The sequence below is a fragment of the Stegodyphus dumicola genome, chromosome 4 (genome assembly GCF_044657685.1).
Source record: "Stegodyphus dumicola isolate Sdum_Otavi_A_Nest chromosome 4, ASM4465768v1".
Lineage (NCBI taxonomy): Eukaryota > Metazoa > Arthropoda > Arachnida > Araneae > Eresidae > Stegodyphus > Stegodyphus dumicola.
In genome coordinates this window covers 82,521,744-82,539,260 of record NC_140771.1, presented here as the reverse complement: position 1 = coordinate 82,539,260, position 17,517 = coordinate 82,521,744, and the positions used below count along the sequence as shown (strand labels likewise).

Here is a 17,517-nt window from a genome sequence, read left to right as displayed (position 1 = left end):
AAATACTCAATCGTCTGCGAAAAACTGTTTCTTTTTTGTTTTGTTTGCTTAATTTCTTTTATACATCGTTCTAGCTTTATTATAGTATTTGAATAGAACATGTGGCAACGATTAGATAATTCTATTCTTTAAATGATATAATTTTTGTGCATTATGAGTTATAATATGAACGAAATATAGTACTGTGAAGTGAATCTAGCGCCAGAGTGTCGCTATGATAAACACATATTAGAGTGCATTTTAAAGAATGCATTTATTCTATTGTGGTTTATGCAGTGTCGGCGAAGTAGATTTAATTTAATCCAATAAGTTTAAATGTAATGCAAGAAAAAATGCGTATAATTTAATATTCCGTACAAGGAAGTCATGTGGTGTACACATGGGATTTTTTTACTATTGGTATACTCCAGCCACACTCTTGAAATCGTTGAATGAGAAAACTCCAACTTTCGACCTGTTACTAAAATTAAAATAACCCATGCTTGGTTCAGGTGTTATTTTACTGCGATCTAAAGCATTGAAGTTACCAATTTTACCTCTAGCTTTATTGTAAAAAACTGAATGTTTAAAAAGTTGAACCGAGAAAAGAGGCAAAAACACTAATTGAATACAGCCACAGTGCTATTTAACTCCGATCCAATGGCATTTCAGTGTTTTACAGTTTGTGCTACATGTATTAATATTATTTATATATTTTATTTCAGCTTTACAAAGAAGCCATTACCCTTCGATCAGATTTTACTAATGCCTATTTAAACAGAGGAAACGTACTATTGAAAATGAACAAGTAAGCCCACTTTCGTTTCTTTCAAAATGGTGTGGTGTGGTGTATTTAATTATGGCAAAGCACACTAGAGCTATCTGCCTAAGGGGAGGGATGCCTTCGTGGAGGACTTTCTAAGGGAAACTGGCTCGTATATACGTTACACATGGGGAAAACCACGAAAACACCCATGCAGCCAGCCCGTTCGCGGGAATCGAACCTCGGACCGAACTACCAGTGTTCAGCGTCTTTACCGCCCGGCCGCTGGTGGGCTCTTTCAAAATGAGATTTAAATGAGTCAACTTGTTTGAGTACTATGTGTCATACAAATGTCTTCCAGAAGACATTTATGGCATTCTATTACACGTGAAGCTTTGAGTTTGATTGATAATATCAGGAGAAGGAGTTAGATCTATCCTATTTTATTTATTACTTAGCTTATAATTTCTAGTAGATGTTTATAATTTTATATAATGGTTTCTAATTTCCCCCCCCCAAATTTTGTTTGTTAATCAATGCAGCAATATAAGTCTTTAGTATAGTGGGTTAGCTTTTAAAAATCATGTAATTTACTGTAATTTGTGTAATTTAATTTAGGTTACTTAATATTTTTATGATATTCTGTTTTAGTGTATCAATGAAATATTCATCTTATATACACTAAACTAACCTGTGAATGAAAATGGCGGAAAAGTTACTTTTCTGTTAATTTTTCTCATAACTTTAACTGACTACTTTGTTTAGAACGAAAAGGTATGTTCCTGCAACTTTTTAATTGGCTTAAATAAAATATAATTAAAAAAATAACGTATGATAAATGGAAGATAAAATTGTGGACACTATACTATATTGTACTACACTGCTTTGGTACGGTACAGTATGACTTGTTATTTTCAGCCTAATATTTTACTGTTTATATTAGGATTTGTTGTATTCTGTAAATTATAAAAAAAAGTCTGATGTAGATATTGCATGATTTGTACGGCCTACTAAATTTTACATATTTCCTCAAATTATTTGAACTTAACCTACCTCTCGAGGCTATTTGAAAATGGCATCAAAAATTGCAAATTTTGAAATTAAATATCCCCATCAAATTTCGCCGTAAGGGAGTGAGACAGCATTAAAAGTTACAATTTTTTATTTATCCATTTTTTATTAGACATTGTCAAAACACAAATATTTTCGTCATTTAAAACACTTCTGTAATTAGAAGTATATGCTTACGATAAACGATTGCAAAAATCAAGTGAAATACACCATACGTAAGTACAAACATTGCCAAAAAAATCCATTTTATAATCCGTTTCGAAATATGGCCTGTATATACGTACAGACGTCACCCAAAAAAAAAATCAAAATCGATTCGGTAACGGTCAGAAAGGATATTTTCATTGAAATATGATCCCGAAATATTTGGCTTTTACAGTACTTCCCTTACTTCGTAAAAAGAAGTAAAAATACAAGACGACGATGAAAGAAAAAGTTTGGGATATCCTGTTCTAGACATTCTAAACATCTTCGGCCAAAATCAATTCGCACAGTGTATAGCAGCGTCATTGTATTGACGGAGATTTTCTTAGAAACTGGCGTTGCAGTCAACATGTTAAAAAGAAATAAAAATCCTTTCAATTAACATTTGTTTCTCTTTTCCCTTTAATTATAGCAATATTTTTAACCTTGTTTAAATTACCTGAATTATACTCAACACATTTTCCACAAAGTTTTAGTCCCCAAAGTCCCAAAGTTAACTTCGCGGATTGCCGTTTTCCTGTACACGCAAAGCATTAATAACGTAACTGTTTTTCCTTCCAAGAAAGATGAAATTGTGCTATTAAGGAAATTCGAACAGTGAAAGTAATAAAAAGAATTTTAGCTTTTCAAAATGTATCTCTCGAGGTTCCTTACTGCCTTCTATCTTGGAAGTTTCGTCTTTTGTATCACTAAAAGAGAGAATTTTCTATTTAATCAACATTTACGCAAACGTGAGCTATTTTTGCATCTACTATTCTTCCAAATACCCAGCTTTCAATGTCACATCCGTTTTATAAGACTCCGAAATAGTTTTTATTCACTGCACTGTCTTCATTAACCTTTCATGAGTTCGGCCAACTGCATGAAATATTCAAAGACCCAAGATAGTTAGGAACATAAGGAACATAAGACACTTTGGTGTGGCAAGCAAATTCTTTGCGATCAAGATCTTTATATGTGGTGACGCCTCCTGTTGTTGTCAATGAATTATTTCCCAAGTTTTTGTACATCTACAGTAGATGCTGCTTAATTTGATTGCGGCTGATATTACCGATTTGCCGAAGCCCCGCCCGTTTAATATTTTCAAAATATTACAGAATAATCTTTTGAACTGTAGTCGTCAGATAAGGTCAAAAATTATTAAAAAATTGCCAGGTATCAGAAAACGCAGCCAGACAGCTTGTTTTTGATTCTTGTTAACTACTTAAAACTAGTCCAAAAAGCAAGCTCAGTTTGGAGTAGATTTTTAATAACGCTTTTCACTTTAATGGTGATCAGACACAGGTCCCTTTTCTTCAATAAATATAACTAATAGGTATTTTCACAAAAGTTTTCTTAGGAAAACACAAAAATTTGTTTGTGTTGGCGCATTTGTTTATGTAGTTTATGCTTCAGGGAAAATTTTTTTAAGGGTCAGGCGAAATCTGCACTCCTGAAGCTCCTAGAAAAGAGGGTCCTGTATCTGATCATCCTCAAAATCGGCAGAAATTTTCAAAATCTAACCCAAATTAGGGTTGCTTTTTTGTTTAGTTTTAAATGGTTGAGTAAAATCGAAAATAATCTATTTCGTGACATAGAACTAATACCTTATGTAACGATATTTTTCTGACACTTGGAAATTTTTATAATTTATTTTGACATTGTTTAGCGACTTTACTTCAATTAAAAAAATATTCTATAAAACTCTTATAATATTAACCGAATTGTAGATCTTAATAAATGATGTATTTTCCATGTTTTCGCATACAAACGAGCGACACTTAAGCACAATTCTAAGTTTTGGAAATTTTTAATATTTTCTATTTAAATAGCATGCTTTGTCTTATGACACAGTTTGTGTTTAAATGTACCTCATTTAAATTAAGATAACATTAAATAATCACTGAACATAAAAACAATTACTGTCATTTATAAAAGCATACATATTTAATACTTTATAAATCACACTATTTTTAGTAACCACACGATTATTATTGATGATGGATTTCTAAACCAAATATTTAACAGTTCTCCGATAGTATTCCTACGATTTGAAGTAATGATGAAACTGATTTTCTAAACCATTTGCAAACCTAATGAACTGAGAGTAATCTTAGGCCATCCAATAAATCGAAAGTCCTTTAAGGTAGCCAGATTAGTTTCAATTAATTGATAAAGGTAAAGCAACTCGAAGACTATTTGCCTACGAGGAGGGGTTGCCTTTGGATGATTTTCATGGAGAACTTTTAAAGGAAACTGGCTCATATCCACGTTCTACAGGCAAACCTTAAAGACTATATCTAAATGATTGCCACAAAAAAAGGTCTATTTATTATAAAAGAGGAACAAAGTGCAAAAACCTTGTTCCATTTATTGAAAAAAAAAATTTTAGTAAAGGGGATTATGATTCTCGCAGAATTCTTTTACAATGGATAATTAAAAATAAGAGTGGGAGGATGTTAAAATCAACTTACAAAGTTCCGAGGTTTTTAGAAGAAATTCCATTACTCTTAACCTGAATGATTTTTAAAGAGCGAAACTTCATCAAGACGAAGCAACAGGCTACACTTTGAAAAGTGTCACTGCGTTTCTTGAAAAAATGAAGATTGATACAGGATTGAATATCTACCTTTACAAAGTATTCCTCACGTTTTATTTACGCACTATTGCGCCTGGGGTATCTTAAAAAGAGCTCTTTCTAAGCGCAAGACCACCGTAACTCCGGAAAGTAGTGGAAAAGGAATAAAAATCAGTATCACTAAAATTTTTTTCTAAAAAACCTTCTATCACGAAAATAGGAAGTAGAGTTATAGTCCAGAAAAAAAGGCTATCAGATGGAATGTTTTAAAAAATACTCTTTACATTTTAAACATTTTAAACGTTCTTTACATTTTAAACGTTGACTGAATGATTTGGCATCCCCCAAATCATTCTATGTGTAAACACCCTCTGCATTTTTGTGTATAGTCTTAGACTGCGTTACGAACATTTGATTTTAACTTCATCTTACGTTATTTCTAGACATATCAGTACCCTACAAAGTCATAGAATTTTACTTAAATACACTAAAAACAGGTAAAAAATCCGTCTTTCGAAGAGTTGGTGTATTTCTAATGCTTGCTTCAATAAAATACAGAGAAAATCACGTTTAAGCATTGCAAACTTCAATAATTCATTCCGTCTAATTATTAAAATGAAATGACTAATTAATTTGAAGCATGAGAGTTCTGATAAGAAAGACTCACACTTTTGCTTTTTAAAAAATGAAAAGAGAAAAATTCCTTAAAAATTATTTTGCAATCAGGTATGTTGCTAAGACACACACAATAATTTGGTAAAGGTACATGTTATTTAGATATTTTGCTTTTAAAACGATTGATTCATTATAGTTCGTAGTTTGTCCAATAAATGCATCTAAACGTAAACAAATAATTATATTACTGTCTTAAAATGCTAGATAAAGTATTGTCTTTGGCACTATAATTCATAATGCTTTCTTATTATTAAACATTTTAACTGAAAGCAATACTTAATTTAAGTTAAAATTGAAACCTTAAGCATACAGATGAGGAACACTGTTAAAATATATGATATATACCATATTTCATTGCGTATTTGTCCCTACTTTTATCGTTCGAAACTCGAGAGGTGAAAATTACGCGACTAATTTAATTTTCAACGGAAGTGGATACAGTAAAAACATAACAATTAAAAGGTAGTCGTGAATAAACTATAGGTACTAACAAAACAACTGAATTCCGAAAGATTCAAACACATCAGCAGTAAGTAAGGCTACAATAAAATGGAATGTAAATAATAGAAATAAGGTGAAATTGCATGTTTGTAATTTTTTTAAGTCTGAGAATACCTCTCACGTCCAGATAGCTTAATAAAGAATTTGCAAAAAATATCTTTCAAACAATAAATGCGAGGCAAGTAAAATGGACGAAACGCAAATACAAATTGAATGCATTTTGAATAAAATAAAGAATAATCAAGGAAATACAATTTGCCAACAAACTATGCCCTCAGAGGAAAACACTAGGTACTATAGGAAAAGAAGTAACCATGCGATTTTTTATTTATTTATTAATTTTATTCTTTTTTTAATTTTCAGAGCCTATAGCTCAAACTTTAGGGGAGAAATGAAAGCTGCGAGGAATATATAATACGGTAATATAAAGAGCAACATACGAGTGTAATAATACGATATAATATACGACTGTGGCTTTATTCGTGGCCAATAATTATCGACCACCTGGTTAACAAAGCACACCCAACACAGATTAAAACAAAAATACAGTTAAGGACATCAAAGCAAAATTCCTAATATTGTTGTTCTATTGCCATTTATAAAATTCATCAAATCATTTGAAAATCTAAACTCTTTCCGGTGGTAATAGAATTCCTTTACGTTACTATATTTTCCCTTACATGTCGCAGCAGGTAATAGATAATAGATACAATGCAATATAATAATATACATATTTATGTCGAAAGAGCAGAGAGCAGGACTTTTAGAGATATATGTTGAGGACAGATTTTGTGCATAAAAGACGTTAACGATCATAATGGCTTATTTCCCACATTTTATTTTGTATTTTATTTTATTCTTGAGAAGCACATTTTCAGTATGAGTTATGTATCGTATTCTACTGCCCGCTTGGATTACCGGTATATCTATCTACCTTGCCCGCTTGGATTACACTTTTGTCTATTCTACAGCCTACACGATGAGCTGAAGAGAGAGGTACGCAGTGACATGTTCAGAGGACAGTAAGAACAGCACGTATGCGACCTGTGTAAGATGAAAATTAGGCTCAGAGTGATTTGAATTACAGTTCCCAGATTTTCCTCATATATAGATTTGGTTCCAATTGAAATCTTATTCGCTGAAACGTTTATGGAAATTTTTGCATCATAAATATTATGTAAGAATCACATGACATGGATTGGTTTGCTTTGGTTTATTTGATTATGCACGCGAGGGCTATCTGCCTAAGAGAAAGGAGGGAAACTGGCTCGTATCTACTTTACACATGGGAAAAACCGGAAAAACACCCGTGCAACCAGCCCGTTAGTCGGGAATCGAATCCTGGTCGAACTACAAGAGCTACTCGGCCACCGATGGGCTGGAATAATTTTAAAATGACGCAGTTTAGGGAGACTATTTTTATAAGTAGTTACTATTTTTAAGACCATAAGAAGAAGTTAAAATGCAGAGTTAAGAGACTATTGCAAAGAAGTTAGTATTTTACCCTAAATATTTATCTCCCACGCACATATATTTACGTACAAAAGGATAACAACAATCATAAAAGTGATAATAAAATCATGTATTTGTATTTCGGCTTGACATTACAAAAAAACTACTATGTTGGCAGAAAACTGACATCAGTTAATATCAACATCAGGTACAAAAGCAGTACAATTATTTACAAAATAGGTACCGAATCAAAGATTAAGAACGTTATTCCTATTCCAGCGCATTTTCTGGTGTAAGCAGCCCAACACTATGGCAAGTATAGAATTATAATTACAGTGCACTTGAAAGAAGTTGTCACCGTACCTCTCTTAGCTTGGATTCCCAGCTAATACTTAAACGCACTTAATTTGCATATCTTGCGATGAAATTAGAAATTGAGGGAAGATTTAACATAAGCAAATAAAATGTTAACTAAAATAAACATTAAAAAATGATCAATGATTTATTGTATTTTATGACTTCTTATTTTTTACATCTAATTTATTTTTTATGTTAGTTTAAGTATCTTTTTTAATTACTTTCCCTTTCTAGGACGAAAGAAGCAGAGGCGATGTACCATAGAGCTCTAAAGTATGACGAAACTAATCCAGATTTGTATTACAACGTGAGTTCTTATTCACTTTTAATAAGCAATATAACAAAAGCTCGTTTCTTCCACTTACTGATCCGTAGGAATTTTCAAAGAATTATTACCAGTTAACTCTAGAAAGGCAATCGAAATTCAACTGGCTGAGAATTGCTTAGACAGTGGTCTCAGACTGCCATGCGAACCAAATGCAAAGGATGCAAGCAGCTGTCGAGCCAGAAGTTTTAAAGCAAAATGAGAGTGAATTATATATATATATATATATATATATATATACCCAAGCTTACTAGACTGTCCCGTTTTAATGGCATGGTCGCTGCATTCCAGTCAGTTCGCTGTTTTGTTTCGGTTATTTGGTTAAGTTTTAAAAATGCCGAATATACAAAAGGGAAAATAGTACAGCTTCGGATAAAACGGCGATTTGTCAATTAAAATATTTCCTCTTTCACAGTATTACCAATCTAAAAATTTTGTATCTATATCTAAGTATTTATAATGTTGTCTAGAGGTTTTCCATAAAAATTGTAACATATGTCTTTTCTACAGTGAGCAATGGAGATAACTAGGGAATCTGGGAAAATAAAAGTTATGAAGAAAAATATATAGAACTTTCCAGTCATTCCGAAGATTTTATTTAAATATCAGAATACATTTTTCAGTATGTCAGGAGCATCGGCATCAGTCGAAAGAGTATTCTTAATAATGAATATCATACGGTCTGAAAAAAGGGAAGGAAAATTTGGATCAAACGTAAAAGCTTCACAAAGTTTCCAAATTAACCACGACCTAAATTGCAGTGAATGTGTAGATGTCTTTATAAATAACACAGAATTTTTTTTAAAGTTCACACCAGTAATAAATATTAATAACTTCTTAATACTAAGGTATGTTCAGTTATGATATTTAAAACTTCCTTTAACTCACTGTTGCTTTTGGTTAACAACTTTATTTAGATGTTTTTGTCACAGATACTTATCCTAGTGCGTTTTATTCTCTGATGTGAGTATTTTCTCGAAATAGTCACTGTTTAAGCGGAAAATATTACAGTTAGCCTATATATATACATGTACGTTATACAGACTGATAATTAGCAAAGAACGATTTAAAATGTCAACAGCATTTAACAATCAAAAGTGGTAATAAGCTTAACAAAAAGATAAAGTTAAAAGTAATATTAAGAAGAAAACTGGGAGTTTCTAGAGTAGTTTTAACAGCGAGCACAAATAAAAAGATTTTACAAACCATAAGTTAGTTTGTCTCCATCTGTACAGCAACCCAACTAGTGCAGAGTTTCTCAAACTATAGCACATTTACCACTAATGGTACATTTGATTATTTTCCTCAATATATCAATAGACAAAAAAAACATGTATTGAATACTAAAGTGCCACAGACTGTTGGCTGGTAAACTAAATTTACTGACTCTACCGACATGGAAAGGTCTCCCATGTGACCCTGTCACGTAGCCTTACATGAAACCATACAGTGTCAAAATCTCAACCTATTCATTCTATCTGTTTTCTCCTTCAGTACTCATTAAATAAGCTCTGTCCTTATCTCAGTGTCTTAATGCGTTTTTAACAAGTACATGTATGCGAAACTAAATGTAGTGAAAAAACTCAAAATTGTCTCATCTCTAGATATTCTGACTACAGTGAGCTCCGACATAAAATGTTTAGTCAAATACGACAAAATAAAACAGCCTTCTTAATTTTTGAACACTTAATACAATTCTATTTACACAGGTATAGTTAAAAATTATTCACGCCTGCAATTAAGTAAGAAACTTTACTTATCTCCATATCGATAATAAGCTTGGCATGCTTTAACCTAACTCGAAATCGTTTAGAACAGCAGCCCAAACGGTAAAGTGGTTACATACTCTGAATACCGTACAGAAGAATCTGCTTTCGAATCCCGGAGAAGGCATGGATGTATTTGTCAGTCACCTCATAAGAGGCAATGGTGACCCACAATAAAGTGACATCGTTTTCGGCCTTAATAGTGGCCAACATCTGTGGACAGCTTGGGCCCGGCATTTAAAAAAAAAAATCGTTTAGAGCTCTAACATTGCCATTTTAAAAATGAGGGCTAACATCTCAATTTTAGAAAGGAGGGTCTCATTATCTAATCTCAATAACTTGAAAAATTCCTCAAACTGTGCAGAGGATTTCATTTCGAATATCACGCAGGAGAAAAACAAAGAAATTAAAAATGCCTACTAAAAACTAAAGTTAATACCGAGATACCCTTAAACCTATGAACTTTCGGTCGATAGCACGAAAATTCTCAATGCCCGCAAATCATATTTTCTGCAACTATGATTCCTGTCGTTGCGGCCAGGCAAAATTTTCACCAAAACGTGATAGATACAATGGCATAATTGAAATGCATTCTTCGCAGGCCGTGTAAAATTGCTCTGTAGTCTGCTAGTTTGAGAGCAATGACCTAGGCAAAATATCAACCACTTGTATTTTTAAAAGACAGTGTATATTTTAAATCCTAAAATCGTGAAAGCAGAATCTGATTTACACAAGAGCAAATTAGGCATATAGTGGCACTAGCTTCCACTTTCTAACAAGTATCCAAATCATTACAGACCAGAAGTTCTTAACGGGGTCGATGAAATTTTACAAGTGGTTAGTGATGATCAAGGAGCGAATTAAGACTCTATAGCCGAATGTATCCCATCGATATATCGGCATAATCAAGATTCTATTGATTAAAAAAATTATAAAGAAAACTGATGATTAAATATGTATTGATATAAAGCTTTATCATGTACGAGTATTAAGGAAGAAATCATATACAATAAATACAAAGGAAAACGGTATCCCATCAAAATAGTCTATAACAAAGACCATGACAAAATAGCCTAAATCAAAGACTGTTAAACTGGATCTTGCGAAACGTTTTAAAATTTTTAAGCGTCTAAATATATACAGGCGATATAAAATAGTGCCATTGAAGACTGCCAATGTAGCAATTACATGTTACACGTAAATGCATTATAAAAGATATACACGTTCAAATTTGATCTTGTACACATATTTACATACGCTAGCTAATAAGATATGTTTCACAATCATTTGTCAAGTAGGTTGCCATAGTAATAATTTACGCATACTACTTACCGCGGTGTACAAAAGCTTAGTATCCTCTGGCCTCCGTTCTAAATTATAATTGTTATATAATTTGCAGAAGATTTATATGTTTTGCCCGAAAATGCATAAAGGTATTGCAATAATTTTAATGTATAAGTGTCAACAAACATTAATTTTGTTTTTATACTGGTCTTATATGCCTAAATTTTGCTTTTAAAAAATATATAAAGTATAGAAAATAATTTTATTCATTTTTAGATACTAAAGCTGGATGTGAGTTTTGTCGAATAATATAAGTATAAAAGTCGATATTCGCATAAAGTGCTTTTAGAAATGATATAGTTGGTGTTGGTGTATTTAATTATGGCAAAGCACGCTAGGGCTATCTGCCTGAGGGGACGGATGCCTTTCGTGGAGGACTTTCTAAGGGAAACTGGCTCGTATACATGTTACACATGGGGAAAACCACGAAAACGCCCATGCAGCCAGCCCGTTCGCGGGATTCGAACCTCGGACCGAACTACCAGTGTTCAGCGTCTTTACCGCTCGGCTGCTGGTGGGCAGAAATGATCTAGAAATTCAATATTTATAGTTTAAGCTATTTTGTCGTATCCTAGTCTTGGGCTATTTTGACAAGTCACAAGGGAGAACATACGCCAAAACTGTGAAATATCTGATCTTGATGTTATCGTATAAAAACAGTAAATTGCAGTGAAAGAGGATATTCAGTCACAAGTCTTATTCAAATTACATGGGTTCGCTAAGTTTTAAAACTTAAAAGATATCTAAGAGAAATATCTCGAATTAAACTACTACTAGTTGATACTAAACCAATCTCATTTATTTTCTGATTTGTATACATACTTCCTAACCTACTTATCCACTACAAGGTCAATCCTTTAAGCTCAGTTATTTATTATGTGAGAGGAGCAAGTTCGTAAAGATGTTCTGGAATTCTAAATATGGCATGAAGCCTCAACACATTTAAGGGCAACAAAAATTCTCAGCTCATAAAGAATAGTTGGTGGTCGATGTCTAACACTGTGGCCAATGGGAACGTATTATACCCATACAGATGTTAACATGTCAAACCTTCATTTAATATTTGTGATTAGCTCTTGGATTTCATAGAAATTGAAGATACCGTATTTTCTGGTGTAAAACGTACATCTATAATTTTAAGCCACATTTTTTAATTTTTAGTTACATGCACTGTGTAATGCGCACCCAATTCTTCACGAAAAAACCTAAAAGATACATGAGCAATGCTCCAATCTTTCGAGGTCACTTATTCAAAGATTTGTCTAGCCTTTCGAATAATGGTATACCGAATTAATAAGAGATAAGGGGAACAATATGTGTGTGGGTTAAATGCTTGAGAGAGTAATTATTCCTGCAAAAAGAGTGGATTGTATTCAATGGAAATGTCCAAAAGAATGCTATTGTAGGTATCGAGAAAATGTTGATATAATTTGGAGTAAGAATGCACTTCCAACCTAAATAAAATCGTGAAATTAGGAGTTAAGATAGTAGGGTCTCTCCCTTCTATCTACAACTTAAGTGTAGAGAAGCCTAGTGAACAGCTAAGCGAATAATCGCTTAAATTCAGTAACAGAAACATAAAGCTCAAGAAGGTTTAATTAGCCTTTATTGCTCAAAATCAAGAATAACAGTCGGCCCGTTTCTCAGGGTGTACAGCAAAGCCTCCACTTGGTCTTAAACTCAAAAGTGAAAGAAATAAAAATTTAACTAATGTTTAACTAAATAGATGTAGCCGAAGCTAACATAAATATAACTAGTTAGCCCCTAAATATCGAATTAGTTAGCGAAGCTATCAAGGGCCCTTAATACGGCCGAGCGTAGTAACAGCTTAGAGAGATGGGGTCGAAAGGCAAACGCGCGCTAGTCGGAATCTCTGATTCTCCCTTTAGAAGTCAGTGGAACTTCGACTTAAATACTATTCCTACTCATTTGCATTAAATGCGATTCTAAAACCACCTTCTGGTAGGAAATTGTAAGCTGAAATTAGGATGGATAGGAAAGGAGCTTAAAAATAACTGTGAAAAACCTTACAAGGATAAACCTTACAAGATGTATACTCTTTCTCTTGTCATTTGAGGCCCACCAGCGGCCGAGCGGTAAAGTCGCTGAACACTGGTAGTTCGGTCTGAGGTCCGAATCCCGCGAACGGGCTGGTTGCATGGGCGTTTTCGTGGTTTTCCCCATGTGTAACGTGTATACGAGCCAATTTCCCTTAGAAAGGCCTCCACGTAGGCATCCCTTCCCTTAGGCAGATAGCCCTAGTGTGCTTTGACATAATTAAGTAAACTAAACCAAACCAAACCTGTAGTCATTTGAAGCCGTGATTTTGAAATGAAAATCGGAGGCTTAGTAAATCGCATTTGTTTTAGTTGAAATACGGTTGATCTAGTGTTCCATTTAATAGTAAAATATGACTCCCTCGAAAAAAAAAAAAAAATACAGTGCTGCTTTCAAATGCAAAGCCATTCATTTTGCGAAAGAAAATGAAAAGCGTGCTGCAGCAAGGATGCTTGTTGTTGGTAAAAGATGCAACGGATAATAATTATTTATTTATGGATCAAAATAACAATGATGATGAAGATGAAACAAAATTCGATGATACGCCTGAAGATTTAAGGGGAGACGAAGATGTCGAATTCTTTATGTTATCTGATAATGACAATGTTTAATTTCAGATGGTATGTCATTTCTTTTAAATAAGCAGGATTTGGGTTCATGTAAAAAATGTAATTTTTTCCTTATTTTTTTAGATATTTTTACATCCGGCGTATAGCGAGCACCCGTAAATTTCTGTCCTATTTTTTTTTTTTTTTGTATTAAATGTGCGCGTTATACGTCGGAATATACGGTAATTTGATTTTGGAGCACGAGCTAGATTTTGTCAGAAAATTTCACACTCTGGGACTTGCTTATTTTCAGAATCAGCAAGGAATCTTAATGCTAATGCACTTTTTCTGCATAATAAGTTTTAATGAAAGAAGCATACCAACAATTTTCTGTTTTTCAGTTAGGAGTTGTTCTAACGGATCAAGGAAGAAATGCTGAAGCTTTGGAATTCTTCAACAAGGCTTTAGATTTAGAGCCTAATCACGAAGTATGCAATTTGTTTTTTAAATTTTATTAATCCCTTAATAACGCGTTAAGTAATAAAATGTAAACAACACCTAAATTAGAAAATAAAATAGCAAATGGAGTATCATTACTTCATTCACAGCTTTTTTTTTCTACTATGTATTTCACACTGTATACATTACATACAGTGTACTCTTGATTATCCGGGCTAATGCCAGGAAAGCAGGTCAAGGATTATTGAAAAACACGGATAATACAAACTATTATTTTCCTGCATATTGTATGTGCTTATCTCTTAATATCAGGATTTATTTTTTGAATGTTTAAATATAATTAAGACATAATAACACGCAGAACAAATACTAATTCAGAAGTCAAACAACAAACATTTGAAAACGCTGATTTTTGTTGTTTGACTTCTGAATTAGTTTAAATATATGTGGAATTTTACTGCGTATTTTTCGAAATGTTCTTTTATCAATGTATTCAAAGCACCTATGGTCTAAGTTGTTTTGTTCAACGAATATCAGAAATAGTTTACGCGCCAATTCTATATTCCTTGGGAAGCATTTATTGTCGATTCGCCATGATCAAATCTTTCGATTAATGCAAGCTTTTGTTTTAATGTTAAAGCAATTTTCTTGTGGTTAGTACTTATAGCATGTTCTTTAGTCGTTGTTAGTTCCAAAATTTGAAATCAGTATTTAAAAGGATGAAAAGAAAATATGCAAGAAAACGCGTTCGAAACTAAAATATCTCGGTAATCAATCGAGACGATGCCATCGACTATGCTCACGCAGTACGAATTATACGAAATAATCGTTGAAACTAAACCTAAACATGCAACTCAGCAGTTTTTAGAGCATGCTCAGACTTGCAGATGTTTAGTTTTACATACTCTCGCGCACAGTGTTCAGTGTGCGGGCGTGGGCAGTGGCACGCACAAATAATCCGTAAGCTGGATAATCGAGAGTACGTAGTACTTTTTAATATAAAACTATAATTATATATTTAAATTATATATATTTAAATTTATTTAATATTTTAATATATTCTTTTCCTGCACGAAAAAGTTCATGGAGAAAAAATTTTGAAAGTCTTTGTTCAGAAGGTGACTGATCTAGAAATATTTCAGGAATAAAAACATAATACTATAACAGAGATATATGAATTGAATTTATGTTTTATTTATTATGATCAAGACTAAGAACTTGTAAATAAACAATTTATGGCAAATGACTCTCACTGAAGGATTAGCTTAGCTAATCATGTTACCTTGACTGTTCAGTAGGGTGTATGCTCACTCAAGACTGACAAAACACACTCACAGCGATGTCACATGGACGGAATCAAGATTGTCTAGCAGTTCTTGTAGGTAGAATCCTGTGCTACTCTTGGCCAAGGACAACTTCCAACTTTCTAGAGGCATTAGACGGCTTGCCTGACGACTTCCCAGTACATCCCAAATTCGTTCAATTAGTTTCGGGTCTAAAGAACGTGAAATCCAATCCATGCGTTCAACTCTTACCTCTTGAAACATTTGTTGACGAGATGCGCATACTAGGCCTTGGATTATCGTCTATGAAAAAAATGTTCCCAACTCCCCAGGCATAGGATACCACTACAGCGTGCAGAATCTAATCTCAGTATCTAACAGCAATCTGTGATCAATTTCTGATAGAGGTCTGTACAACCACCAGTGCTGATACCAGCTCACACGATGATTTCCCCACCAAAGAAGTCCTTTTTTTTCCTTGGAAAGAAAGGGACTTTCAAGAAAGTTTTTCTTGAAAACAGATTCTCTCCTGTTCCTCGTTTATGCCAGTTCAGGAAACGGTAATTGTCTGATTGCAGTCCTGTCAAAGAAGAAGATAAGGGTGTTACGATATAACAGAATACTTACCATTGGTTGCCAGGCTTACATTTCAACACGATGAAGCCAATTTCATATGTTTTAGGTGCGCATCCGTCATCTAGTAGCAACATGCCCTTTGACACATCAAATTAAACTTTGACTATCAGCATTTCTTACCACACATTGCAGGTGCTCTGTGTGAGATCCTTTTGCCATGTCTCAAAAGGATCTTACACAGAGCCTTACATTAATGCGTTTTATTTTCGGTGGCGAATGTATGTTAAAGCTATAACTGAGTGCTTACGGTTTCGTAATAGATTAAATGCACACAGGTCCGATAATAGATTGATAAAATTTATTTTATCAAAAGAAATACTTTGGAGTTCTCTACCTTTCCACAGAAATAAACGTACAGGTGTTCACAGTATCACAGAATACAATCAGAAGTTACACTTCAAACTGCTATGAAAGTTAAACACAATGCAAGCAAAGCGTATCTAAAAGCGAAGCTTTCAATACTCCGAAGTCGTTCTAAACTAACACCTCACAGCAACAGCTGAGGGCAGAGGCTCTCTTCGGCCTTAGTTTTTACCTGGCCGCCAAGATATTTCTAGTACTTTCTACTTCACGAAATTATTGGAAAGCATGTGAGTGCCGAATACAGTTACAGTTTCACAAAACATCAATTACAATACTTACTATCAATTATAATTACGGTGCTACAGGAACCGGACAAACGGCCGCCAAGTTAGGCGACATTTGCGATTTCTCGTCAAATTTGGCTTCAAAAATTAGTTCCTCAAACCGTTTCCAGCGTGGCGATATCTCGCCAAATTACCGAGATGGCCATTTGCTCATTGACTTGTCCCTGTATTCTTAATTTTCCGGTAACCTTTGCTCCTTTAGATTTTCATGTTACATTATAAGGAAAAGGAATACAACAATTTCACATGTAATTTCACTAAATATATCTATCTATGTACAAAATTCGTAACAGTATTCTTTTCATACGGGGACATTAAAAATCCACATTATCGATACCATTGTGTTAGATACAGAGGACGCGTCTTCACGTTTGGCCACGGCTATTTTGATGACATTAAACGATGAGAAAAAACATCCATGAAAATAGCAACGGAACTTTACAATTTTAATATAAATACGACAAGAAACATATAAAGAAATACTTTCCACAGGTTTTTAACTAGGAAAATGCAATATTGTGTTTATGAACTGTTCATAACATTTCTGAAAATTATTACATCGCTGTTTTATCCCTAATCTTAATACTCGGATGGCATCCCTCATTCACTGGAAGAGAACAAACTCGTAAATGTAAAATTTTAAATTAGGCGAAAAAAGTAATTTCAGTATGGAGTAGACTTTTTTTTTTTTTTTTTTTTTTTTTTGTTTGTTTGCAGAAGAAAAAATCTGAGTAGAGAGGGCCTCTGTCTGATTTGCTTTTTTGCTTAATTTTAAATAATTGACTATAATCGAAAACAAACTGTTTGGCGATATAATCTCATATCTGGCGACATTTAGCAATTTTTATAACCTAAAACCTTCTTTTATAACCTTAATATGATCAGATGAACA

At 33.4% G+C, this 17,517-nt stretch overlaps 1 protein-coding gene across 4 annotated transcripts in view; it reads left to right on the top strand.

Annotated features, from left to right (window-relative positions):
• The window catches only part of LOC118192354 (protein O-mannosyl-transferase TMTC3-like), a 495,624-nt gene that overhangs the window by 448,539 nt on the left and 29,568 nt on the right, over positions 1-17,517 (top strand). For all 4 annotated transcript variants that reach the window (XM_085815135.1, XM_085815132.1, XM_085815133.1 and 1 more), the window contains 3 exons: positions 705-787; positions 7,794-7,866; positions 14,002-14,088. In XM_085815135.1, the coding sequence (XP_085671261.1) occupies positions 705-787; positions 7,794-7,866; positions 14,002-14,088 (243 nt within the window). The remainder of the gene's footprint in view (positions 1-704; positions 788-7,793; positions 7,867-14,001; positions 14,089-17,517) is intronic.